General features: G+C 38.7%; 1 protein-coding gene across 1 annotated transcript in view; it reads right to left on the reverse strand.

Moving 5' to 3' along the window:
• The window catches only part of prkcaa (protein kinase C, alpha, a), a 215,262-nt gene that overhangs the window by 92,937 nt on the left and 94,532 nt on the right, over window positions 1-27,793 (reverse strand). The window contains exons 4-5 of the mRNA XM_084127788.1: window positions 5,111-5,222; window positions 4,794-4,922 (exon numbers count right to left, since the gene is read on the reverse strand). Coding sequence (XP_083983914.1) covers window positions 4,794-4,922; window positions 5,111-5,222 — 241 coding nt within the window. The remainder of the gene's footprint in view (window positions 1-4,793; window positions 4,923-5,110; window positions 5,223-27,793) is intronic.

Here is a 27,793-nt window from a genome sequence, read left to right on the forward strand (position 1 = left end):
TTTACATGCAACACAGCTGCTAATCTCCTTTCTATTACAGACTCTTTTAATTTCATTCAGCACGTTACTGGACCCACGCACATTAAGGGTCACACCCTGGACCTTGTTTTTTCTCTTGGTCTAGATATAGTAAATACACATGTGGAAGATGTACATGTGAGTGACCATAGCTGTGTGTTTTTTAATATTAACTTTCCTCAAGATCCTCCGCCCCAGAGAATTATGACACAAAGGCGGATTATTAATCAAGACACTGCAGAGAGGTTCTCTGCCTTGTTTAACCCATGTTTTCTGATGGGATGCACTGATGTTGATGAATTTATCCGATCTTTTAATGGTCAGTGCTTATCGGTTTTAGATAAAGTAACACCAATTAAATTGAGCGCTGTCTCCCACAAAAAAGCCTGTCCATGGATTGATGAAGCTATCTTAAGTTTTAGGAGAAATTGTAGAAAGGTGGAGCGTCTTTGGAAATCTTCTAAACTCGAGGTTCACAGGCTCCACCTTAAAGATCTAATGGTCACCTTGAATGAGATGTTGAAAAAGGCGAGAATGTGCTTTTTTTCTCAACTTATTTCCTCGAATAAGCACAATCCCAAAATCTTATTTGACACCATTAATACAATAGTTTCTCCAACTAGCTCGCAAACAACTGTGTTATCTAGATCTGACTGTAATGAATTCCTCTACTTTTTTGTTAATAAGATCAGAGATGTTAGGGCTAACATTGCACCATCATTGGCTCAGAACTTTGCCTGTGACTTGTCTCCTGCCCATTGTTGGTCCACTTTTACACCTGTGACGTTACATGACATCACCTCTCTGTTACATTCTATTAAATCATCATTTTGTCCTATGGATGTTGTCCCTACTGTGCTATTTGTACAAGTTTTTGACTCCATTGGCCCCTGTATTGTTGAGATGCTTAATTCTTCACTTTTAAATGGTGTCGTTCCTGTTTTTTTTAAACATGCTGTTGTTAAGCCTGTACTTAAAAAAACTAATTTGGATCCGCTACAACTGAAAAACTATAGACCAATTTCGAAGCTTCCTTTCATGTCAAAAATTCTAGAAAAAGTTGTAGCAGAAAAACTCACCCTTTTTCTAGAGAAACATGAGTTATTTGACAAATTCCAGTCTGGTTTTCGCAAAAAACATTCCACAGAAACGGCGTTACTTAAAGTTTCAAACGATATTATGATGTCAGCTGACTCTAAAAAATATACAGTGCTGGTCTTATTGGACCTCTCATCAGCTTTTGACACAATTGATCATAATATTATGATTAATAGACTTCGTGATCTGGTTGGTATGTCGGGATCAGTTTTAAAATGGTTTTCATCCTACCTGTCTGGTAGAAGCTTTAGTGTTAATGTGAATCAGATCATGTCTGAAACTGCAGAGTTGTCGTGTGGGGTACCTCAGGGTTCTGTCTTGGGTCCTATCTTGTTCCTCTTGTATATATTTCCTCTCGGTCAGGTTATTAGTCAGTTTAGCGACATATCTTACCACCTATATGCGGATGATATCCAACTGTATTGCTCCTTTAAGGAAACTGAGTTGTTTAAATTGTCTTCTCTAATTAACTGTCTGACTAGTATTAAACAGTGGTTATGTGACAACTTTTTGCTTCTGAATTCTGATAAAACAGAAACACTAATCATCGCCCCTGAAAGTAAAATCCCAAAGATTATACAATATATTGGTGACTTAGGCTCGTCTGTCCAACCGAGCCTCAGGAGCTTAGGTGTTGTCTTCGAGTCAGCTATGTCCTTGGAGCTTCATTCTAAACAATTAGTTAGGAACTGCTTTTTTCAGCTGAGGAACATTTCCAAATTAAGATCATTTGTGACTAAAGGTGAGTTAGAGATGATTATTCATGCGTTCATCTCCTCCCATTTGGACTACTGTAACAGTCTTTTTACGTGTTTGAGTAAGAAGGAGCTTCATCGTCTCCAGGCTGTTCAGAACTCTGCTGCAAGGCTTTTAACCCACGTTAAGAAAAGAGAACACATCACACCTGTTTTAGCATCACTTCACTGGTTACCAGTCCAGTATAGAATTCATTTTAAAATCCTGGTTCTTACCTTTAGAGCCTTGCATGGCCAAGTCCCTACCTACATCACTGACCTGATACAGCTTCACACTCCTACCCGGAGTCTCAGGTCTTTAGATCAGATGCTATTAGTTGTTCCCCGCACTCATTTTAAAACTAGAGGGGACCAGTCATTCCAGGTAGTCGCTCCCAGGCTGTGGAATTCTTTGCCTCTTGTTCTACGTTGCGCGAACTCAGTTGATTCTTTTAAAAAACAACTGAAGACTTTGCTCTTCAAGCAGGCTTTTGGTTAGCCGAGGGGTTTTATGGTTGTTTGTTGTGTTTGCTGTTTGTATTTTGTGGAATGTATTTAAATTGTTCTGTATTACATTTTACTGTGAAGCACTTTGTGATGTCTATCTGTGAAAAGTGCTATATAAATAAATTTTACTTACTTACTTACTACTTTACTTACTTTTCTTTATTTGGCAAAAAGCAAAACACTTTATTTTTATTGTGAGTACACAGAAAAAAAATAGAAACTGAACAGGATCGATTGATGTATAACACGAAAATGAAAGTTCAAAATTAACAGAGCATTATGAACTTAATTTACATTGCTAAAAAAAAAAACGAGCAAAACGCGCGGGCGCGTTTTTGGTCCCCAGAGGGTTAACACAACGTCCATGACACAAGACTCAAACAAAAATAAAATTTCACTGACTGTATAAAAAAATAAATAATATTCATATCAGTGTCGATGAATGTAATATTAAATTAAAAACATTTCAGAAATCTTTATTTTTTTGACATAATATGTAGAACAAAATAACTTCTGATTCTATAACTTATTTTACATAAAGTATTACATAAGTTGTCAGTTAGTGCTTTACTCAGTATAATTCATGAGACAGAGAAGTGAAGTACTGAAAAAAAATCTTGAAAATATCTTGGAAAATGCAAATACTTATTTGAATAATGTTACATTGTGTGTGCACAATCACCGTTTACATTAAGGGCCCCATCTTGCACCCAGCGCAATTGACTTTGTACACCGATACATGTATCATTCCTATTTTGCACCCGACGCACAGCGGACTTTTCCCTCCACAGACGCACGTCGGTAAATTAGGGAATGAAGTTCCCGGGGGCTGTTTAGCGAAAATAGGAGTCGTGTTCCAGCGCAAACGTTCCCTGGTGCTATTTTGCCGTTCCAGAAAACAATTCTGCCGTTCCAGAAAACAATTCTGCCACAGACCAGGAAAAACCTAGTCTAAAGTCAGTGGCGCGTTATTCAGATGCTCTTTTAAGGGCGCATGCTTGGCCATAATGTAGCGTGTGCACAACGCGCATACACTTTGCTTCTCTTATCTACACAGACGCAGCAGTTGCCATTTTTGCAAACCATACATAATTACAAGGAAAAATATTCCACACAAGGGAAATCATTGTGGTGTCCATGAAGATGTGAAAAAATAGGCATAAATTTAGCTTACACATCTACCCAAATTATTATACGCCAGTTTAACCGAAGCTAATTTGGGTGAGTTTCTCCCATCCCCATACAATGTCACTTCTCTGTCTTTTACGGCCCTGACGAGAACGTCAGTCTCCTCAGCTGTGTACCGCTCCTGCCGAGCGCCTGGCAAATTCGCCATTATAGTAGCAATCTGCCATGGAACAAACGCGTCTGCTTTTAAAGGGAATGTGAGATGACGCTCTGATTGGTTTATTTCACGTAACACCCAAACCACACCTATGAGTAATGTATCTACTTCAGACCAACCCATTTTAGATTTGCATCGGGCGCAAGAGTCATTTATCCCGCCGATATAATAGCAATTTTCTCTATTTTCCCTTTCAGAGGGGAACTGTTAGGGCCATCTAGGCCCTCAGAAAGGGCCTAAACTATTGTAAAAAAACAAATATATATATATATATATATATATATATATATATATATATATACAGTGGTGTGAAAAAGTGTTTGCCTTGGTAAATATGATCAAATATGGCTGTAAAAAATAAATCTGCATTTTTAATCCTTTTGATATTTTATTTAAAAAATGTGCAAAAATCTAACCTTTCATTGAAGTAAAATAATTGAAAGTGGGGGGAAAACCACATTATGAAATAAATGTTTTTCTCCAAAACACGTTGGGAACAATTGTTTGCCCCCTTTTATTAAATACTTTTTGCAACCTCTTTTTTCCAAGATAACAGCTCTGAGTTTTCTCCTATAATGCCTGATGAGTTTGGAGAACACCTGACAAGAGATCAGAGACCATTCCTCCATACAGAATCTCTCCATCCTGTTCTCTGTTATAAGATTTATAGCACAGGCTGTCCGGTTTAGATTTTTTATCTGTTGGTATTTGATCGAATCCGTGATGCCATGTATCTGAACAAGATGTCCAGGACCTCTGGCAGAAAATTAGGCCCCCCTTCAATGAGAGGTTAGATTTTTGCACATTTTTTAAATAAAATATCAAAAGGATTAAAAATGCAGATTTATTTTTTACAGCCATATTTGATCATACTTACCAAGGGGGCAAACACTTTTTCACACCACTGTATATATATATATATATATATATATATATATATATATATATATATATAATATTTTATGATTAAAAAGGAAAAACGTTTTTTAATACAAAGTAAACAGTTCTAATGTTATTTAAGGATTTATAATTTGACAACAAACATCTAAATCTTTTTGTATCTTTGGTCATGGAAAAACAGCGAAACTCACCTGTGACATGCATTTTGTCTCCGATCACCTCAATCTTCATGTAAAGACGCCCTCGTCTCTCTTTGAAGTCCATTCCACAAAGGCTTGGCACATTCATCACACACTGCTTATGGACGTTCATATCACAGGCTGTGAACACATTATATCTTGCATGTAACATTTTAACATTTATTTTAAAGTATAAAATATTCCAATAATTAATCAAATGATTACTGCATATACTGTATATCGATATAGTTATGGGCTACATCTAAAATAACTTCTTAAATGATCTTAAATTGCTTCCTCTGAGCTAAAATGTTTAGTATTGTACTTACAGTCACATTTCATTCCTTGGTGTAAGAGCCCATATAGAAGAGATCCACAGTGGTCACAGAACGTGGGACTGCCATAAGTGTGGATCTTAAATTTGTGCTTACTCCTAGGGTCCTACACAGATTAAAAAGACACAGAAAGAGAGAGAGAATAAGTCAGAAGATTAAGTCTGAGAATCAACAGGAACTAGATAAACCATTCTATTTCTGACGTACTACAGTATCTCACAAAAGTGAGTACACCCCTCACATTTTAGCAAACATTTTAGTATATCTACTCAAGGGACAATACAATAGAAATGAAACTTGGATATATTTTAGTCAATGTGCTGCTTGTATAGCAGTATATATTTACTGTAAATCTAGGCTGAAACTGAGTTACAGTACAGTGGCCAGGGTCATACAGAGGTTTTCCAAGACAGGTTCCACTCGTAACAGGCCTCACAAGGGTCAATAATCAAAAAAGCTGAGTCCTCGTGCTGTGCGTCAGGTGCAGAAGCTGGCTTAAAAAAATAGACACATGAGTGCTGCCAGCAAGGTCAGCTTGTTAGTGCTCAGACCATACGCCGCACACTGCAACAAGTTGGTTTGCATGGCTGTTGTCCCAGAAGGAAGCCTCTTCTGAAGCTGGCTCACAAGAAAGCCTGCAAACAGTTTGCTGAAAGCAACCTGTCCAAGAGCATGAATTACTGGAACCATGTCCTGTGGTCTGATGAGACTAAGATAAACTTGTTTGGCTCAGATGGTGTCCAGAATGTGTGGCAATGCCCTGGTGAGGAGTACCAAGAAAATTGTGTCTTGCCTACAGTCAAGCATGGTGGTGGTAGCATCATGGTCTGGGGCTGCATGAGTGCTGCTGGTACTGCGGAGCTGCACTTCATTGAGGGAAACATGGATTCCAATATGTACTGTGACATTATGGAGGAGTGGAAGAGGGTTCCAGCAACAACCTGTGCAACTCTGGTGAATTCCATGTCCAGGAGGATTAAGGCAGTGCTAGATAACAATGGTGCTCACACAAAATATTGACACTTTGGACACAGTTTTGAGATGTTCACTTAGGGTGTACACACTTTTGTTGCCAGCTATTTTGACAATAATGGCTGTATGTTGAGTTATTTTCAGAGGACAGTAAATATACACTGCTATACAAGCAGCACAATGACTAATCTAAAATATATCCAAGTTTCATTTCTATAGTATTGTCCCTTGAGAAGACATACTAAAATGTTTGCTGAAATGTGAGGGGTGTACTCACTTTTGTGAGATACTGTATTCATGCTTGCGCTGCTTCCGAAATATATTCCTTTTATATGTTCCTATTATTCTGCTAAACTTTTTTTGTGTTCCACAAAAGAACAAAAATTATACCGGTTTAGAAAGGGATGAGGGTGAGTAAATTATGACAGAATTTTCATTCCCTTTCAGTCAGTCACGGTCAAGGTTACGTTGATGACTGATGTTATGGGGTCTCACTTGGGAGCCCAATCACCTTCTGGTAGTAAGAAAATGGGCTAATGAAGATTGGCGAGTAAGATTTGCATGACAAGCCACTCCCCCGGACATACGGCTATTTAAGATGGCCGGCAACTCACTCATTCAGCTCATTCAACATTCAGGTTGTTTTTACAGCACTCTGACAATCTGCCTTCACTTGAGAGGAGAAGTTCTATGGTTGGAGATAAGGTGTATTCAGTTGTGTTTTTGCCCCATGATTGCACAGTGCAGCGATCTCACCCCTGGGTGCTTCAACAGAAATAAGCAGTTTCCCTAAAAGAGCAAAGCACGGGTATCGTGTCTTTTTCAAGATGGCATTTCACCTGTGTGTTTCGGGATGCGGTAGCTTCCTGTCCCTGTCTGTTCTCACTGTGGGAACATGACATTGTGATGTTAAGATTGAGACTCCAATACCTTGATAAAGGTGGAGTCCCCTCCGTTCTTCCCCGTGCTGGTCTCTCTGCACCACAGAGAACCACTTCGGTTAATAGGCAGGATGATCTGCGGATTATAGTGGGAGCTCTCCTACCGGGCCAGTTCCAATGGGCTTCCCACGCCTCCCACACAGGCTGTGAAGCTTTCTGATGAGTCTGCGGGTCCTTCGCATGGAGGAATTTGCCCAGAAGTTATCTGCATTACAGAGGCAGACGGAGGCGATCAAGCACACCTTACCCCACCAGGATTCTGCTGGTACCAGACCGCCGAGGGCTGCCCATCCACCTGCCCGCCACCAAGGGCGTCCCCCTGCGGCATCTACATCTGCTCTTGTGTGGCCCAAGCAGCAGGCAACATCTAGGCTGCAACTTCGAGCAACCCGCAGGAAGGCGACGCATCTCAGCCGCTATTTAACCCTCCAAGCAGTCGTCAAAGCAACATCCGTGAGATAGGTGACCCAGAGATGGAGGGAACTACTGTTTTCCAGGAGGAGGGATCGGTGGAGAATCTTTTGTTTTTGATAAAAGTTTATTTCTGTTCTGCCAAAGTTTCAATAAAAGATGTTTCCTCAATCTCTGGGTCACATGAGGTGCAATGTGAGAGGAGATGCGACACTGCACTTCCTCACTCTCGACCCCCTCTTCTCTCGCCACAGTGCAGGACTTTTCAGTTTGAGGCCGTGATGCCGCCTCAAGCATCTCCAGCCAAACCTTTGACACTTCCGTAAAACCAGGTAAGAGTCACACCACACTCACTGCCTCACCTAGCTGCCCCTCCGTGGGTACATCTGTAGTTCTACATCTGTAGTTCCGCTGGTGCCACTTGCAGTGTCTGGGGGCTTGGCTAGTGCTTCCCAGCCCGTCTCGTTGGCTCATCCGACTCGGTCATGCAATTCAGTTCAGCGGTGTCCTGTTTACCTCAGTGGCAGACAAAGATGCCCCTGTCCTGCGTGCAGACATTGCTGGCAAAGGACACAATAAAGCCGGTCCCTCCAGCTGAGATAAAGTCAGGGTTTTACAGCCCATACTTCATTGTACCCAAGAAAGGTGGTGCCCATACTTCATTGTACGGCCAATGTTGGATCTGCGTGTCTTAAACCGGGCCCATCACAAGCTCCCGTTCAAGACGTTAATGCAGAAACACATCCTCACGTGCGTTCACCCTCAACATTGGTTTGCAGCAATCAGCCTGAAGAACTCGTACTTCCATGTTTCGATTTTGCCTCGACACAGACCGTTCCTACTGTTTGCTTTCGAGGGTCGGGCATACCAATACAAGGTCCTCCCATTTGGGCTGTTCCTGTCTCCCTGCATTTTTACAAAGGTCACAGAGGCTTCCTTTGCCCCGCCAAGGGAAGTGGGCATTTGCATTCTCATTTGCAATCTCGACAACTGGCTCATTCTAGCTCACTCTCGAGATCAGTTGTGCAAACACATAAACCTGGTGCTAAGGCAACTCAGCCATCTGGGCCATCAGGTCAGCTGGAAAGAGAGCAAACTTTCCCCTGTGCAGAGTATCCCTTTTCTCGGTATGGAGTTTGATTTGGTCAATATGATGGTGCATCTCACAAACGAGCGAGCCCAGTCAGTGCTGAACTCTCTAAATTAATTCAAGAACAGTACAGCGGTTCCACTGAAACAATTTCAGAGGCTCCTGGGGCATATGACATCCGCAGCTGTGGTCATAACGCTTGGATTGATGCTTATGAGACCGCTTCAGCACTGGCTACGTGGCATGGCGCTCCAGCACACATCGGTGATCATCACACCGGTCTGTCAAGTAAAGTCAAGTCACATTTATTTATATAGCGCTTTTTAAAATACAGATAGTTTCAAAGCAGATTTACAGAGATAACAGGAATATAATGCAAAAAAGTTTGTTTTCAGAAGAAAATAGCGTTTCAGTGATGTTTCATTTTTGTTTTAAAAAAGTTATTAATTTAGTTAATTTATATATATATATATTAGGGCTGTCAAAGTTAGCGCGTTAATAACGCGTTAACGCAAAATCATATTAACGGCACTAATTTTTTTAACGGGCGATTAACGCAGCGCATATTTTCTGTTTGACCCGTGGCCCAACCCCTAGTTGGAGAAATGGAGATACACAGTGTTGGCAACTTAGCGACATTGCAGACCCCTTTAGCGATTTTTTTTTTCCTTCAACAAAGCGCCCAAACCTTATTTAGTTTCTGAGAATCTACCGGTACCGCTGGTACTGCTCTCTCAGCGCGCGCGCGCGCGCGCGCCCCTCTCTCTAAAGCAGCGCTTTAATTCAGTTAAACAGATATTATGTTGCTTCTCTAATTTTACAAATATACACGGATATTGTCTTTAGCTTATGTGTATTTGATTTCACCAGACGACGGCTCGATTATCAGAATTTTTGTGCAGATTAACGTCTTGGAAGGGAGAGCTGGTTATGTTTATTGGGTCGGGTTTCAGTCACCATTTCAAATTCATTCCGTTGTTTGACAACAGAAACAGTAAAATATACTGAGAATTTAGCTTCATCAAAATGGGCACAGAGAGAGACAAACTACAATGTAATAATAAATGCTAAATGTACATTTGACTGCCCTGTCATGCAAAAATCTAAACATTTTTTTGTTAGTAAATTGCTCAGTGCAAAGAAAGAGAAGTAATGGGAACATGGTATTTCTTTGTTCTTTCTACATGTGTCTAATAGACATGAACAAGTTCTTTGAAAAAACACCTATGACCTTTGAAACATGTCTCGTCTTCATGCTCTATTGACTATGGTTTCAATAATAAACATACATTTGCATAAAGCATCTATATTTATCCATGCCCATGTTGATTAGAGTATTACAAACTTGAAAAGTATTAATTGAAGGTATATTTAGAACAAATAAAAAAATGTGCGATTAATCACGAGTTAACTCACGACAATCATGCGATTAATCGATTAAAAAATTTAATCGATTGACAGCCCTAATATATATATATAGCCGCTCTGGAGTAAACCGTGATGTCATCGTCCAGCTCAGTTCAGTTCTTGTATACTAGTGTCAATGCAGGCAGATCAATATTATTGGTGAATATTAAATAAATGTTAAATTTAATTCCCCAACTAAGAAAGCCAAGCCAGTGGCAACAAAGGTGGAAAAAAGTGATGCCCTTGGTCAGACCTTGCCTTTCTACGGGCCGGAGTGCCCTTAGAACAAGTGTCCAGGCACGTTGTTGTCACGACAGATGCCTCAAGAATAGGCTTGGGTGCCGTATGCAACGAGCACGCCGCCTTGGGCTCCTGGACAGGACCTTGACTGCAGTGGCATATTAACTGTCTCGAGTTACTAGCTGTACTGCTGGCCCTGTGCCGGTTTTGTCTGTTGCTGCAGGACAAGCACGTATTGGTCCGAGCGGTGCCCTTGAGCCGTTGGTTGAACAGTCAACCAAGCTTAAGATCCCTGTCCCTTAAGACAGTGCTCACATCCATTAAGAGGGTGGGGGCCCTGCAGGCATTTTCGGTCATTTGGAGTGTTGCCTCTCCACCTGGCGAACCCTGGGTTGAATTTCCTCCGAGCATCCTTTGGCAGTCAGACGCAGCAGAGGCGTCCGACGCCAGGCCCACGTACTTGAGATGCATGCCTGGTTGGTCAGCCCCTGTGCTGGGCTAGATGTCCCTATATTGTGATTCCCTCTTGGGAACTGTGGGAAGAATCCCACATGTGTATTCTTCCATGGTATGGTTTCCCTGTCTGTAAACCAGTGTCTTTCCCTGGGCAGATTCTGCTCTGCCCTGTCCCTGCATCTGTAGTGGTTCCATCCTTGTCTAGGAAGAACCTACCGCAGAGATCTTACATATGTAACACTGCCCCATGGGTCAGACCATATGTTTATTTCCACACGCTCCTCCCTATGGATTGGATGTGGCCTTCGTAGCGTCCCTTTCAATCTGGACTCAGCACGCTTCCCCAGTTTTGTCCAACCAGTCATGGCTGAATAGGGTAAAACACAAAGGAACATCAGCTATCAACCTTCCCCTTGGAAAGTTCTGTCCTTCCGTGCCACCAGGTACAGAGGTATGTTTGACTTACATGAGTCGCTGGGAAGGTTAAGCAGTTTCCAAAGGGACCCCATAACTTCAGTCTTTTTGAAGAAACATCAAACGTGACTGACTGAAATGGAACGTCTTGGTTACTATTATAAACCTTGTTCCCGTAAAGGAGGGAACAGAGTCGTTACGTCCCGTCCTTCCACAACCCTGTACCACATGCTGAACTCCTCAGCACAAACCTGAGTTGCAGTCCACTTTTTATACCCGTATGTCCTGGGGAGTGGTTTGCCATGCAAATCTCACTCGCCATTGACCCTTGATACTACCCGAAGGTGATTGGGCTCCAAGTGAGACCTCATAACGTCAGTCATCGACGTAATGTATCCATTCCCTCCTTCAGGGAACAAGTGTTACAATATAAACTGAGACGTTTTTTACTATAGTCCACATTTATTTTAGAATCTTCCTGTGACTGAGGATTACTTTCTTTTTTGCACTTTACTTTTGAGATAAAATAGATTTAATTAATTAAATTGTGACTACACAACAACTATAACATCAGCATATCATCAACAAATAATTACCACAAATACATTTAGTCATTTATGCAAAGCTGAATTTTCAGGATCATTACTCCAGTCTATCACATGATCCTTTAGAAATCATTCTAATATGATGATTCATTATCAAAGTTGGAAACAGTTCTGCTGCTTAATATTTTTTCATAACCTGTGATACTTTTTTAGGATACTTTGATGAATAAAAAGTAAAAAAATAAAATAAAATAAAAATAAATAAAAATTGAATAAATGCAGTTCTTTTTAACCTTTTATTCATCAAATATATTAGGCAGCAGAACTGTTTCCAACACTCATAATAAATCAGAATATTAGAATGATTTCTAAAGGATCATGTGATAGACTGGATGTCACATGTGACACTGAAGACTGGAGTAATGATGCTGAAAATTCAGCTTTGCATCACAGGAATAAATTATTTTTTAAAGTATATTCAAATAGAAAACTATTATTTTAAGTTGTAATAATATTTCACAATATTACTGTTTTTTTTCCGTTTTTTTTTCTGTATTTTTTATCAAATAAACGCAGCCTTGATAAGCATTAGAGACTTCTTTCAAAAATATATAAAAAACGTAATGTTTCCAAACTTTTGACCTGTACTGTATATATATATATATATATATATATATATATATATATATATATATATATATATTAGGGGTGTAACATTACAAATTTCGGTACGTGTCTTTCGGTTCAGTACACGTGTACCGACAAATACAGAGTTGTAGCCCATTAACCACTTTTAACCACCATTAACCACCAATAATCGCAATAAGCTCTGTGTTTTGTTTCTTTCGATAATAAACAAAGTCTCATCTCTCAAAAATGTTTCCATTTTATCACGAAATCAAACAATAAATGCACTTTTGATGTTCTTTGATGTGGCGTGACAGATCACTGTATAGATGCCTCAGTTCAAACTGCAGCGCAGAGCGCGAGAGAACGCAATAATCCCTTCCTCTTTAATGCTAGTTACAAAATAAACATGAATGAACATTTGAAGGTATGTTGAAAGATACAGTACAACTGACTGAAAGGTACCTTATGTAATCGCTCAACCAGGGAAAGACGTCAATAAAACAGCTTGTAAACAATGTCACGTAGCATCTACATTTATCTCAGGCAGTGTCCACAGCTTGTTAGTTCGCTAGAGAAATTAACTCTTTCACTAAACATATGCACTATATTAGCCTATGTATTGATTATATTTTACTTAAACTGTCTTGATTATTTAATGCATGTTTAAATAAATCTGTCATGAAAACAAGTTATGATGGCCACTGTGTAAATGAATATATTTTAACATAATTTTATAATTAGATTTAGAAGTTAATGCAAAAACTGCCTTGTATACAATTTACATGTTTGCATACAATTTTTATGTTTTTGCATACAATTTTTATGAGTGTTGATTATAATATCTAAAAATAAATAGCAACTAAATGTAATAGTTTGGGCTCTGTTGTTAATTATAACCTTTAATATTACAGACATGTGTAAGTAAGGGCTTATATATATACAACATTTGTACAACATTTAACACTTGCATCTATGTTGCTACAGAAATCATTATAATGATATAATATGGACATTAAAGAGGCTACATGCGATTTTCTGAAATTTAAACTCGCGACTGACACCTGTGGCCAAAAAACGGAACTGCTCTTCCTTTCTGCTCGCAATCATCCGCTGCAAAGAAGTCAACATTATGTTACAGAGGTAAGAAAAGTCAAATACATATATTGTTTGAGAAACTAAGTTTGTTTGCTTACTAGCGGTGGTGGCAGAGTGATCTGAAACGTTTAACATGAACGCGCTTGACGTCACATCCGCAGACAGCGCGCGAAAAATCCGACCCGACAGAAAATAGGAAAAATAGGATGCAGGCTTATAGGTGCACCCACTGTGAGCTGACAAGGTGTCAGTATGCCCATCAGGAGATGTTTGAGTCATAAATGGTCAAATAAAAAGGCTATTGTTACGTTTATTTTGGGGAAAAAGTTGCATGTAGCCTCTTTAAAATCCAACTAAAAACAAAATAGCCATTAAAAATTGAATAGAATGAAAGCCTCATGCCTTCTGAAACTATTGTGCTTTCTCCATGTCATCCAATTTTCAGATAGGAAAACTACAAAGTGTGAGTACCGTTGTCAGTAATGGCCTATATCAGAGTTTCCTAAACTGGGGTTTGCTAAGCCTTGGAGGTTTGTGAGGGAACTTCAGTGGGTTTGTGAGTTGAATTAAAGCCAACAATTAATTATATCAAATGTAAAATTAAGATAAATAAATGGGGCTGTATTACAATCGCAATATAAATTAGTGCGCATGCCCAAAGAAGAGCAATGACAGTCGCCTTGGTTTTAGTGTAAAAAGCTTAAATATTATGGTTTTTTTTTTTTTAAATAATCAGTGAGCTGAATGCACATTCATCTTATATTCGTGGTGCTTTATTAAGCCTTAAAGTAAACTTTCCTTTAAAGAAAGCAAAAAAAAAAAACAAAAAAAAAAACATGACAAGACCATCCATGGCATCAAAATCTAATCCACCATAAACTGGGCATTACAAGGACATGAAGCAAAAGAAGATTATAGTGATTTTTAAAAAACTCTCATTTTTTTTCTTCTTTTTTTCTTCTAAACATATAGTTCAGTTGATTCTACATAATCACATAAAAACAGCACACAAACCAAGTGACTGACAAGAACAAGATATATGATCAAGTCAAATCTGAAATTCCTCCCATCCAAAAAATCACAATAAACTTTGTTACTTTTGATATGAAACAGTCTCAGATTTTAAATTCTATCCATTTTATTTATGAAATTCAAACAATATACCTTATTCACAGCAGTGCCATCTTTGATTTTTAACCGGAATGAAAGTGCCTGTGAGGGATGGACATACATCTCTTCGGTGAGTTGTACATTTATTTATTTATTTGTTTTCAATATCTTTATTCTTAGTATCAATATCTATATTCAGTATCTTTACTAGAAATTTCTGTAGACAAAAAACTTCAGACAACATGAGCTGTGAAAAATTATAAGTGATCTTATAGCGGATGACATTGAAAAAACGTTAAGTTTATCCTTCACAGCCTCACTTTCATACCTGTCATGGCGCTGCTCTGAATTAGGTCTATAAATACTGTTTTGGCGCTCTTTAATGTGGCATATCAGATCGCTGCTCAGATCAAGCGAAGCAGTAGCACAAAGCACATGTGAACGGATCGTCTCTTCCGCTTTATTACTAGTTACAGTGAGAAATAAAAATTAATGAACATCAGAAATCCGGTAAATTACCGAAATCCATATCATGTCTCATGTAATTGCGATTCAACTGCGGAAAGACGTCAATAAAACAGCTTGTAAACAATGTCACGTAATGTTACATTTACCTCAGAAAGGCCATTCAATGACCATAAACTCGTTAGTCTGCTAGAAAAAGGAACTCTAGAGAGATGCATTTTGCTAAATATATACACCATATTACCTATTCATTATATTTTTTTACTGTTCTTCAATATTTAATGTATGTTTGATCTATATTGTTTGAAAAATTCATAACATTTAACATTTAAACTTCCTTAAGTGTAATTTAAGTGTTTGTATACAAACTAATTTTAACCTTCAATATTATGGTAATGTAGTACCAACTGACTTCCTGTATAGTTTACAGCATTAGTTTTGAGAGATTTTTTTTTCCTTGAGAAAATTTGCCATGTACTGTACCTGATATATATCCAGAACAATCTGTATGGAATCGAACTTAATCGGAATCTAATCGAAAGCTTATAAATCGAAATTGAATCGAAAATTTAAAATTTGTGTCAATACCCAGGCCTAGTATGTACCCACCCAGAATGACCCTTACCACCTGGTAATGAGTAATTTATAAGACTCCAAGTGGTGCTCAAGCACCTGCCCTTTTTGAATTTTATATTTTAGTTTTTATTTAAATTTGGCCCATGGCATCAGTTCTCAATTAAGTGTGTGTGTGTGTGTGTGTGTGTGTTACATGTCTGTCTGTTTCTGGACCTTCTGTGTTCATTGTGTTCAGTTTCCCGCCACTCCTTGTTTCCATGATCACCATCCTCATTAGTTCATTTAGTTCAGCTGTGTCTATGTATATATATATAGTATGTATATGTATATGTATGTATTTTGTCAATTTTAAATCGCAATTTTAACCAGAAAAATCTAAAATTTATTCCCAAAATCGTGCAGCCCTATAGTTTCTCTTGATATCAGCATGCTCACAGTTGTGTTGGTTTTTTTTTTTTTTTTTTTTTTTTTTTACAGGGGCCAGATGCCACTGATGAGTCCTTCTGATTTAAACATGCACATGAGTCTCTGTACATGAACATGGTAAAATGAAAAATCAAACACCTTGGAAATGACAGGTATGTACTATGTTTCAGGAATGGCACAAAGGTGTGTGACTGTTCAAGTCTCTGTCTTTAGATCAGTGTGTTCAATAACATGCTTTTTTGTCCTTTATTGTGTATCTTTGGATTATGTTGTGTTTTTAAATATCTCCTCATTCTTTGTGCAAGGTTCCTCATAATGATAGGGCCTGATAGCACCTGATAGGGCCATTATGGGAGGGTCTTTGTCTTTCTCAGGTGTGAAACACATCAATATTCATGATGATTCACACCTCCTCGCATAAAGCTTTCTTCCACAAAACATGTCTTACAAATTTTAAATCAATATATTGTTTTATCTGAATGAGTACGCAGGATGATTTTCACATAGTTTTGAAGCAAATATTCTAGGCTACGTGATACAATTTTCAAAAGTCTTGTGAAGAAATAATCAGTATGGGTTTCATGACCTTATTTCAGTGACAATTTATTTTATTTTTTTCACAAACGCGATGCTCTAGTACCCAGTGAATTTAGGTCTCCCTTCATTTTAGAGAATCAGTTTGTTGAGGCCTCCGCTCTCAGAGCTCCATTCAAACAGTACATCTGAAGTCATAGGCTCGTTGTTGTGCCTTCTCGGCTAACTGTCTTTGAGGTAGAGTATGGTCAGGCCTCCTCTTACTTCGAGGGTCGTCATGCTGAGGTCTCCACTCCCCTGAGCTCTGCATAGCTAGTAGTCCTTAGTATAGAGTGTAGTTTGGCCTCCTCTCACTTGGGAGAGTAATTCTGCTGAGGCCTGTGCTCTGTATAGACAGTGCCTTGAAGTTGTAGGCTCTTAAGAGCCTCCTCTGTTAACTGTCTTTAAGGTTGAGCATTTCTGCCTCTTGTTCTAAAGAGTCATCCTGCTGAGTCCTTTGCTCCCCAGGGCTCTATCTAGAACTCTGCTCTCAGAGCCTCGTACAGATAGTAGTATTGGAGTTGTAGGCTCTTGGGGAGCCTCCTCTGTTAACTGTCTTTAGGGTTGAGTGTCGTTAGGCCCCCTCTTGTTATAGAGAGTTGTTCTGCTAAGGCCTCTGCTCTCCAGAACTCCGCACAAACAGTGTTATCAGTATGTTGGCTCTTTGGGAGCCTGTTGGATGAGACTGTCTCTGGTACAGTGTGTTGTTAGGCCTCATTTTAGAGTTGTTTAGCTGAGGCCTCCGCTCCTACAGCTCCATACAGACAGTTGCAATAAAGATGAAGGCTCTTTTTGAAGCTTCCTAAGTTAACTGTATTTAGGGCTGAGGGTTGTTAGGCCTCCTCTTGTTCTAGAGAGTCATCCTGCTGGAGCCTCCACTCTCCAGGGCTCTTCACAGACAGTTTTGTCTAGGTGTATGGCTCTTTGGATAAGAGCCTCTTTGATAATACAGTATCTGGCATAGAGTGTGGTTAGGCCTTGTTACGTACGTGTACGTATTTAGAGTGTTGCAATAGGGGTATATGTGGGTAGTTTGTTGTTGGTGTGTGTGTGTGTGTGTGTGTGTGTGTGTGTGTGTGTGTGTGTGTGTTTCAGTGTGTTCCTCTCGGTTTAGAGAGTCATTTTTGCTGAGGCTTCCACTTTTTAAGCTCTGTTTTGTGTGTATGGTTGAGTGCTGTAGTACTCCCCTCATTTTTGAGGGTCATTATGTAGAGTGATTCACTTTCTAGAGCTCAAATTTATAGGCCTGTGTACCCACCCTGACAAGCAGGGTTGAGTTTGACTAGTACTCCCCTCGTTTTAGAGGGTAGTTATGCAGAGTACTACACTCCCTAGAGCTCCGCGCACAGTTCTAAGCCAATGCTTATGACAGTTTTGAGTGGTTGGGCTCTCTCTGTGAGATTTCTGCAAGAGTTCTTAATTCGCTGTTGAGTTGATTGGCCTACTATGGGCCACATTGACAAGCTGATTTCAGGCTGAGCTTGATTAGTACTTCCCCGGCTATAAAGGGTTGTTATGTTAAGTACTCTGCTCCCTAGAACTCTGCATCAATATAGAGTTGTAGGACTCTTGGTGAGCCTCCTTGATAAACTTAATTCAGAGCTTGGTCAGTACTCCCCTCGGTCTAGAGGGTTGCTATGTAGAGTACTCCGCTCTCGTAGAGCAACATCTGATGCTTATTGTCAAGTTAACTGGTTATGAACCTCATGGACATTTATATTCTGAAATGTAAAATAAATATATATAGCAAAAGAAACAGCAATGTTTGAAAAAAAAAAACGGATATAAAACATTTATTTGTAAATGGACCAGTGTGCAGGCATTTTGGTTTTACATACATAAGATAAGACACAATAAGAACAAGAACAAACAAACAAAGTAAACAAATGGTCAAATAAATAAAATAAATATACAATAAAACAAAGATACAAATGAAATAAACAGTGCTTAATTTCAGGAAGGTGTACTAACCTTACTGTTACAGTAAGGAATATGGCCTACAAATGAAATCTAATAAAAGTAATCAAATGTCAAATAACAATGCTTAGATTTCACTGTATAAATTGATAGATTAATGCTTATTAAAGCTTAAGTTATTTATTCAAGAGCTGTGAGTCATTTTCTCTTTGTCTTTTTGTTTGATTCACATTAATGGTGCAATTGTCAGCAGATTTATTAGACTGCTGTCCCTTTAAGACCGAATGCAGATCAACTAATACACATCATATTCTCCCAACTATTTACACCCATTTAAGACATAAACTGTGTTTAAGTGACTACTCTCTAAGCAGGTCAATTTCACATATTTTGTGTGACACAATGCCTAAAGTATAATTTGCTTGTCTACTTGTGGTCCATTTCGGAGCGCACACGCACACAGAATTTGAAGTTGGAAACAGCGTCTCTTGCACGGATTATTGTTCTTTTATACCTCTTTTTATTATCAAACACATCCCGCAATTTAGCAACAGTAGAGACTGCATTTTACAACAATCACGGATTGTGCTGATTCTGATGTTAAGTTTGGGTTTTAGGTAGGAACCAATGCGCACCGATGTGAACGGAAGGAAGTTGCGCTAAGCGGAATGCGGCTACATTCAAACAATTTTATCTCAAATATCTTCTTTTTATAATCCTTGAAATTAGATAATATCACAGGCCTAAAGTGTAATCAGAAATTTGAATGTTTAGTTCTCTCAGCCATCATCACTCATTAAGCAGGAACTTTCGTGTTGTGCGCGCTGTAGCTTTGCGTGAGAGAGATCGTCTTGGTTATGCATGTAACCCTCATTCCCTGAAGGATGGAACGGAGATGTAGTCGACGTGTCGACTGATTGGGATCACGCTTAGGGAGCCTGTCATCTTCGAGTATTGATAAAACGAGCCAATGCACACATTGGCGTGCGAGCTTTGCATCCATGCTCTGCCCCACAGGGCGGGTATAAATACGGAAGTGGATGTGTTTTCCGCACCACTTGTTTTCCACTGATGAGCCGAGCGGAGCCCGGAGTCAGGGGTGGTCCAGCAATAGTGGCAACGGGACGTAACCGAGACGTTCCCTTTCAGTTGCTCACGTTCGACGTAGTCGACGTGTCGACTGATTGGGATCCCTATTAAAACGCCACTAGTGCTGCCACCTTCCAGTGCCTAGACAAAAGCCTAATGATCCCCCCGCATTATTGAGGCGAGATAGGACAGGGCTTAGGCCAGGGAAGTCACTGCTGTTCCGCAAGACCCACTCAGTGACGTTTTCAAGGTGTAGTGCAGGGAAATATGATCCGCCGTGAGCACGGTGTATTTTATTTTGAAAATGAACAGGATGTTTTATTTTGTTTCTGTGCTCAACTTCCTGTCCCGCACAATCTGCCCTGTGCTGAATTGCTGCAGAGCTCTCTGGCATCTGGCAAAAATAGAAGCTCTGCGTATCTGCTCCGGAGGACTGTGGATCGCCGGAGCTGGGACGGAGTCGGAACGCAGCCGTTCCGCAGTTAGTGAAAATACACACATTGACTTTAATGGAAACCTATTGACACCGCTGCCGTTCCGGAGCGGATCCGCAGCCGTTCCGCAGTTGGTGGAAATTGCCTGTTATGTGACCGTCAGAGGGGGACAGGGAACGACCGCATCCAGAAACGCACAGGTGGAATGACATCTTGAAAAATACGCAAACGCACCCGTGTTGCTCTTTCAGGAAATGAAAAAAACTCTCACCAGTACCCATCCCTAGTGTGGAGTGGTTATTGCCTTTTGTAATACCTTCTCATTGGAGGCCTCTGTGAGAGTGAAGAATCTAGAGATTCTGCATAGGCAGACAGGTTGTAGGCTGACTAAGCTAGGAAAGTGGAAGTCAGCCTCCCTGTTGATTCTACGGGTTGATGCTTTATGTCCCCCTGAAGTGACAGGCCAGGGTCTCTTTTTGTCTCTGGCCATATTCCCTTAAAGGAATCTTTCAGTAGGTAAGTGATTCCAAGCCTTTGAGCTTTGCCCTGGGGCCAAGCCCTTCTGTTTGCCCCTGCAAGGTGAGTTGAGGAAAAGCAAACTTCCTTGCTTAGGCATGCAGCTTGGGCAATGGATGTAGGGAGTAATGTCACCAACAGCGCTGATGTGTACCTTTGGGGAATTTGACTCTGGCAGTTAGGCCATGAGTCATTATTTTGAATGCTTAGTTATAGCCAATATGGCATGCATTCCCCTTTAGCATGGCGGAGTGGATATTTGTCCCCCATAGAAAACAAAAACGTACTGGATCTGCATGAAACATAAAAACAGAATAAAGAAAAAAGGTAAGTAGTTTCCATCATAGACTCTGTAACATGTAGCGCATATCCATTAAAAGAGCAAATATTATCCTCTAACCTTGTCACCAAACATGACGCAGTTCTCAGCAATTCGTTATAAACAAGTTAATTATTAAATTAATAGTTTCAATAAAATGGTTGACTGGCTTTTTTCTGTCGCATTTTAAATCCACTTTTTTTCTTCGCCATTGCTTGTGGACACTCTACTGCAACTTCCTAAACTGTCCGGGTGCTTTTTTTTTTCAATAACATCATGTTGTTAATGAACATTTAGAAAATCATTGTTTGAAATTTGCGAATTTACTCAAAATACAATCGAGATTCATTTATGAATATTTTTCTTTACCTCTAATCAAGGCTCCCGGACCAGATAAAACATCACTAGCTTACTCCCCACATAAGGTACACTCATTTGTAGGGACATTTAACAGAAATACATATTGAAATATGGGAAATGGTTATTATAATATGTAAATATATTGACTGATGTTGGTGTGGCTGAGATTTGATGATAGCAGAGAGTATAATGTGATAGTGGCATACATTTTAGTTCAAAGTGGTTGCGGTAGGGTGCGGTGGGGTGGGGGGTTGTCTTTCATTTGAGGCTTGTGCTAATTAGCCCATTCCCACCATCCTCTGAGGTTTATTATTAATGCATCACTCAAGGTGTGGCAGTTTTAATCCTGATTTCAGTTCCTATATCGCAGTAGATAAACTTGATATCTCCCCATAATCTCTCTCTCTCTCTCTGTGTGTGTGTGTGTGTGTGTGTGTGTGTGTGAGTAAAATTATACATGTTTGGGTGTGTGCTTGTGCATGGCAGTTGAAAATACTATTAATATCTTTGTGAACTGTAGAACATATATAAAATGCTAAATGATAAATAATTCATAAATATATGTATTTATAATAGTTACACAATAAAACAATAACTACACAAGAGTAACACAAACCCTGCATCAGCTTCATTGTTCAATCACATGCCAAAAACAACATAAATAACGCAAAAAAATGTGATGCAAATATTCTGACAGCAAATGATGAGATAATTACATTTAAGTATATTACAATATTTGAAGACACAAAGAGAAATGCCAAACAAGTAGATATAATTCTTTAGTGGAGTGAAAAGGTTTGTGTTCTTCTTGAGAATGAAAATGGAACTTAACTGAGCTGGATAATGACACTAATTTTGCAACATTGACACTATTATTGAACTGAACTGAATCAACATTGAACTGATATGAGCTGAATAATGACACTATTGACTGTAAAGCTGCTTTTAGCTGAATTTAGCTCGTTTCACAATTGATGGACTTTGCAAAAAAGGTACTGAACTAAACTGAAACAGCATTGAACTAAATTTACCTGAAAATGACTATTGTCTTCTGTAGAGATGCTTTACACTTACAGCTTTAATTGAATTTGTTTCATAATTGATGAATTTTACAGCATTTCTGTCAGGTCCATTAAGTTAAGAACACACATGACAATAAAATGATTTAGGAATTTTTTTTATTGAATAAATTGCAATTCAAGTTGATAAATTCTGAATTAAATTTGGGCGGTATGGCTCTGTTCAGGGAGTCCTCTGACCTTTCATGAGCACCATGAAATAGCAGAGAGTCAGAGGACAGCAGCAGCATTAGGGAACGCTCACACAGTTTAGGACTGGGAGAGCTGAACTATTCCCCCTATGAACAGAGCAGCAACGATGACAGAAAAGCAAATGCCACGTTATACACAACAAGGAGGAGCTGGGGAGGTGGCGGGCTGCAAAGAAGCTAGCATCAGCAGTTAGGAGCGAACTGAATCTGTTTAAAGAGGGCGCCCTGTTTTTATCGTAGCCATTAGCAGCGAGGGGAGTTGAACAGCTGATGCGCTGATGCAAAACAGCTGATGCATCTCAGCTGATGAGACCGTGTTGTTGGCCAATAGCGTTAGCAGCGTCTTGACTACCTGGCCTGCCAGAACTCAATTAACTCTTATTGTCTTTATTATACTTTATTGTGCTCTCCTGCTTTATTAATGTAAAGCTGCTTTGAAACCATATGTATTGTATAAAGAGATAAACCAATGTGAAATGTCTCTGCCGATACCGATAGCCGATTATTCAGAATGATATCGGCCGATGACGATAGTTTGTTTTCCTTATGGAAAGAAAATCTCTCCCAAATAATGCTGCAAACTATACAGGGAACCCTCTCATTTGGTACACTATAATATTGGATGCAATTAACAAAAGTGGTAAGCCTATTATATTTAACTCCCATTTATTTTCAGATATAATAATTACATCCAAATAAAAACTGTTTGTATACAACTCAGTTGTACATATAGGGTAGTTTTCATAAGCACTTGTCTTCATGGCAAATTTATTCAAACATAAATATATAATTAACAGTAAATAAGCTCTTCTTTAGTTTTTTTATAGCTAACTAACGAACTGTGAACACTGGATAACTTTCCTGAGGTAAAAGCAATGTTAAGTGACGTTGTTCACAAGCTGTTTTATTGACATATTTCCGCGGTTAAAACACAGATTGAGAGATTACATGATTCATGATATGGATTTCAGTAAGTTCTGTATCTTTTAACATACATTCTGATATTCATGCATGTTTTTCTAGATATAACTTGTATTAAAGTGGAAGGAAAGACTCGCGCTCCGCGCTGCTGCTTGAACTGAGGCGCTACAGCGATCTGTCACATCACATTTAAGAGCATCAAAACGCTATTTATTGTTAGAATTTCGTGATAAAATGGACAGAATTTGAAAGATGAGGCTTTATTTCTTCTTAGAAGTAACAAAGCACAGAGCTATTTGCGATTATTGGATGAGATGCGCTACAAATAATGTTTAGTATAGGGAAAAACTGCAGACCTGGCAACCCTGGCTTGAACTAGGTTCAAATAGAACCTGCTTTAATGTAGCTGTTTTTAACTGTTATTGCGTTATTGTCGCATTAACTTGCCCTAAATTCAACATGAGAGATTTTCTTCACACAGAGTGTGAGTATCTGCCGATGGCCGATAGTGAAAAATATAGCTTTTATCGTCCAATACATCGATGCATCTCTAGTATAAAGCACTACTATATAAATCAATTATTTGACTTAAATCTTATGACAATGGAAAAAACAAAACAAAAAAAAACATTTATTTCTGATACTTTAGTCATTCATTTCAACCATTCACTACCATGTCTGTGTGTGTGCACAGAAACACACACACACACACACACACACACACACACACACACACACACACAAAGGGTGTGTGTGACAAGTCACTGCTTGATGCACTGTGGGTGGTACAGACAGAGACGTTGCAAGCCAGGGAAGAATATGTATATGTGTGTGTGTGAGTGTGGAAAAGGGGTCTAAATATAGTCGCAGCTACAGCTGTAGCCTGTGATATAAGGGAGAATGTTCTATGGGTTCAGTCAAACAGTGATACTGGGCTTAGTTTCAGACTGATGCCATTCATACAGACCTGTTTTACATCTTACAGTGGCTATTTCTTCATTCTGAGCCCCAATGTGTGTGAATAGATAAAAGACCCATGCCATGTCACAATGTAACTTACAGTGCATTGTGAAATAATTCAGAATTTGCTATGCATCCTTATGCTCAGGGCTGTTATTAAGCAGAGAAAGATTTCCGAGATCCACGGCCATGGGGGGCCCACAACGATTTCAGGTGATTTACATTTCCCAGACATCTATTTGCATATTACACTATTCATTAAAGTATCATTTTTTATTCACACACCTCAGAGATCATTCTCATTTATTCACACCTCAGTGAAGTGTTTATTTATTCACACTTCATTGATTCATTCATTTATTCTGAGGAGGCAAATTGCACTGGCAACCCAAGACATAAAGTTTCATCACTTTGTATACATTAGTCATTGTGTAGACTTGATTGAAAAGTCACTAAACTATAAAACAAAAACCTTCCTCTTTGACAGTAAAGACAAACAACAACAAAAAAATCTAAATATTGTTATGTAAATATTTGTATGTATAACACTGTAGGATTACAAATTTAAGAATATGTTTAAGATCTGCTGATCCTACTTCCTTACATAACATCACATGAAAAACTACACTGTATTGGGCATTCAAGGTGAACATGATGGTATCTTTTTACTGATTAGATTCAATATAGTTTCCATTGAAGGGGTTTTGTTAGTCTTTGATCTTCCTACTGTGAGTTGAACTATGTGTGAATGTTTACATAGTCTTAGTTCTTGTGACCATGTGTTGTTTATACAATTTGGGGGTACCATTATCTCCAGTTGGGGGTAATTGCCTCTATTGTCTTTAGATGATTAGATTTAGTGGTCATCTCTAAGGCAGTGTGTAAGGTCAAGACTTTTAAGGACTGTCAGCACCTTTAACCCTCTGAGGTCGGCAAACGCGTGGGCGCGTTTTGCTGGATTTTCTCCACATTGTAGCACTATAAACTTAAATTACTCCGTCATTTATGGTCATACAGAAAAAAAGAAATATAAAAAAAGAATCTGTGATATTTCTACATTTGTATGTGTCCACTTACAATCAAATCAAAACATTGTGCTTTTGTAAAATAAAGAAAATAAACAGGGTGTGCGTTCTGCCTCTCCGTCGCGGTGAACTTTTTTTTCTTGAGCACGTCTATAAACTGAAACAAAACTCAGCGAATACTTGTCACACATTTATGAGCCATATACCTTTATAAACATTTAAGTGTGTACTTTTAAATGATCGGATTCAAACTGAAAACAAATATTCTCTGTTTAAGTAATTTGTATAAAACCAACAAGATGTCCAGCTTCTCAAACGCTTCCTAATTATTTTTTAATTTACCACGCCCACTCATGCAAAAGAGATTCACATGCAAATCTCCACATGGAACGCGATCGCGCTCATTACCTCAACAACAAAACACCAAAACACTTCACAAGTTTCTGCTTTTAGACGCGCCTGAGCTTACATTGGATTTACATCAGAAGAAGAAGAACGCGATTTGAAGACAAGAAAGATGTAAGGTAAGAAATTCTTACATATTAGTTTGCTGTTGTTGCATAAATTTCACATTGCAGTTGAACTGTTGCTAGATATATGGTGAATATTATAATATTTAGACCCGTGTTTACTGTTACTGTGTTTGTGGATATCTGCTCAAACGTAGATATGTATATGGTAACCATAATGTTTTATATTTGAGCGCGATCGCGTTTGAATGTATCATATTTTGGATCGTGATCGCGTTTGAATGTATCATATTTTGCAGCGCGATCGCGTTTGAATGTATCATATTTTGGATCGCGATCACGTTTGAAAAGCAAACGGCTTCATGTTTTTACTATTATCTCATTTCATATCATCATAACGAATGGAAACATTTGAAGTAACATGATAATCAATATATTTTTCTCTAGCTTAGTTGTTACTGAAATCTTTTGGAAGATTTATACTGCTATAGGTATAAATATAAGTATATTTATCCAGCACTGCGCATAGCTTATGCCTACAAGGCACAACAAACCTGGTGTTCATTATATTATATATTGTTGGAAACATTTGTGTGTGTGTGTGTGTATTCTGTGAATTTTAAAAAGCAATTTTAACCAGAAAAATCTAAAATTTATTCCCAAAATCGTGCAGGCCTTTCTCTTGATATCAGTATGTTCACTTTTTTTTTTTCAGGGCCCAGATGCCACTGAGGACTTCAACATTCACATGAGTCTCTGTACATGAACATGGTAAAGTGAAAATCAAACACCTTAGAAATGAAAGGTATGTACAATGTTTTTAGGAATGGCACAAAGGTCTCTGTCTTTGGATCATTGTTTTCAATAAGTGTTTTTTTGTCATTTGTTGTGTATCTTTGGATTATGTTGTGTTGTAAATAAATCCAAACAATCTAAAAGCCATTCTTTTTTAAATCTCCTCATTTACAGTATTGTGCAAGGTTGCTCAGAATGACAGGGCCTGATAGCTCCTAATAGGGCCGTTAGGGGAGGGTCTTTGTCTTTCTCAGGTGTGAAAAGCTTACATATTAATGACCTCCGCATAAAGCTTTTTCACACAAAACATGTCGTAAATTTTTTAAATCAATATATTGTCTTATCTGAATGAGCAGTCAGGGTGATTTTCACATAGTTTTAGAGCAAATATTCTAGGCTAGTTTCCAACAACACTTAAGCAAATGCACTACATGGATCACAATGAATCAATATAATAATAAATATAATAATATAATGTATGCGCAAAAAAAGCATAAGAGCCCTTAAAAACAGATACACTGAATTATTAGGGAGAAACAATGAACGAATAAACGCCACAGTCAGTGTATTATTCTGCCTGTTTGTGAGAAAGAAAGCGAAAGGAGCACAATGAAAGAGCAGAGGTTTTGTAATACCAGTTTAGGAAAATTATTCCTTATATCCTTATAAGGAATAAATAAAAAATCCTAGCTTTGGTGTAATTAATGTATGATGTCAGACTTCATTGCCAAAATCACTCTGGGGTTATAAAGTGCGCAAAAGCGACTCCCAGCTGCCACCACTCAAGCCTCTTCTTCTAACTCCTGACATTTGGTAGATGGAACCCATTCACCACTAACAGCCGCACCTACCCACCAATCACTTCCTGCTGCTACAGTAGTAACCCACCGTGATGAATCTCCCAGCTCCCATGGCAATAGCCAATCAAATCTCACTCAAATAAGGCCACATCCTGAAAGAAGTCATTATAGCTTGAAGAGCTGTTGGTCTCAAAAATCCTGTTCAGGATCTCAGACAGTACAGAGAAAAAGAACTTCAAACTTCAATAGAAGAAAACGAAATGACCAAACACAGATGGTTTTAATGAAAAGCAATTTAAATACCTTACCATCATACCTTACCTATATAATAGGTAGGTCAAATAGCATGCAAAAAGAGAATGTAATCATGAGTTTTCAAGACAAATTCTTATGTGTCAGACAAGTGGTGGACGAAGTACTTGAGTAAAGATAGCAATATCGTAATAAAAT

Source organism: Abramis brama (genome assembly GCF_963993115.1).
Source record: "Abramis brama genome assembly, chromosome: 11".
NCBI lineage: Eukaryota > Metazoa > Chordata > Actinopteri > Cypriniformes > Leuciscidae > Abramis > Abramis brama.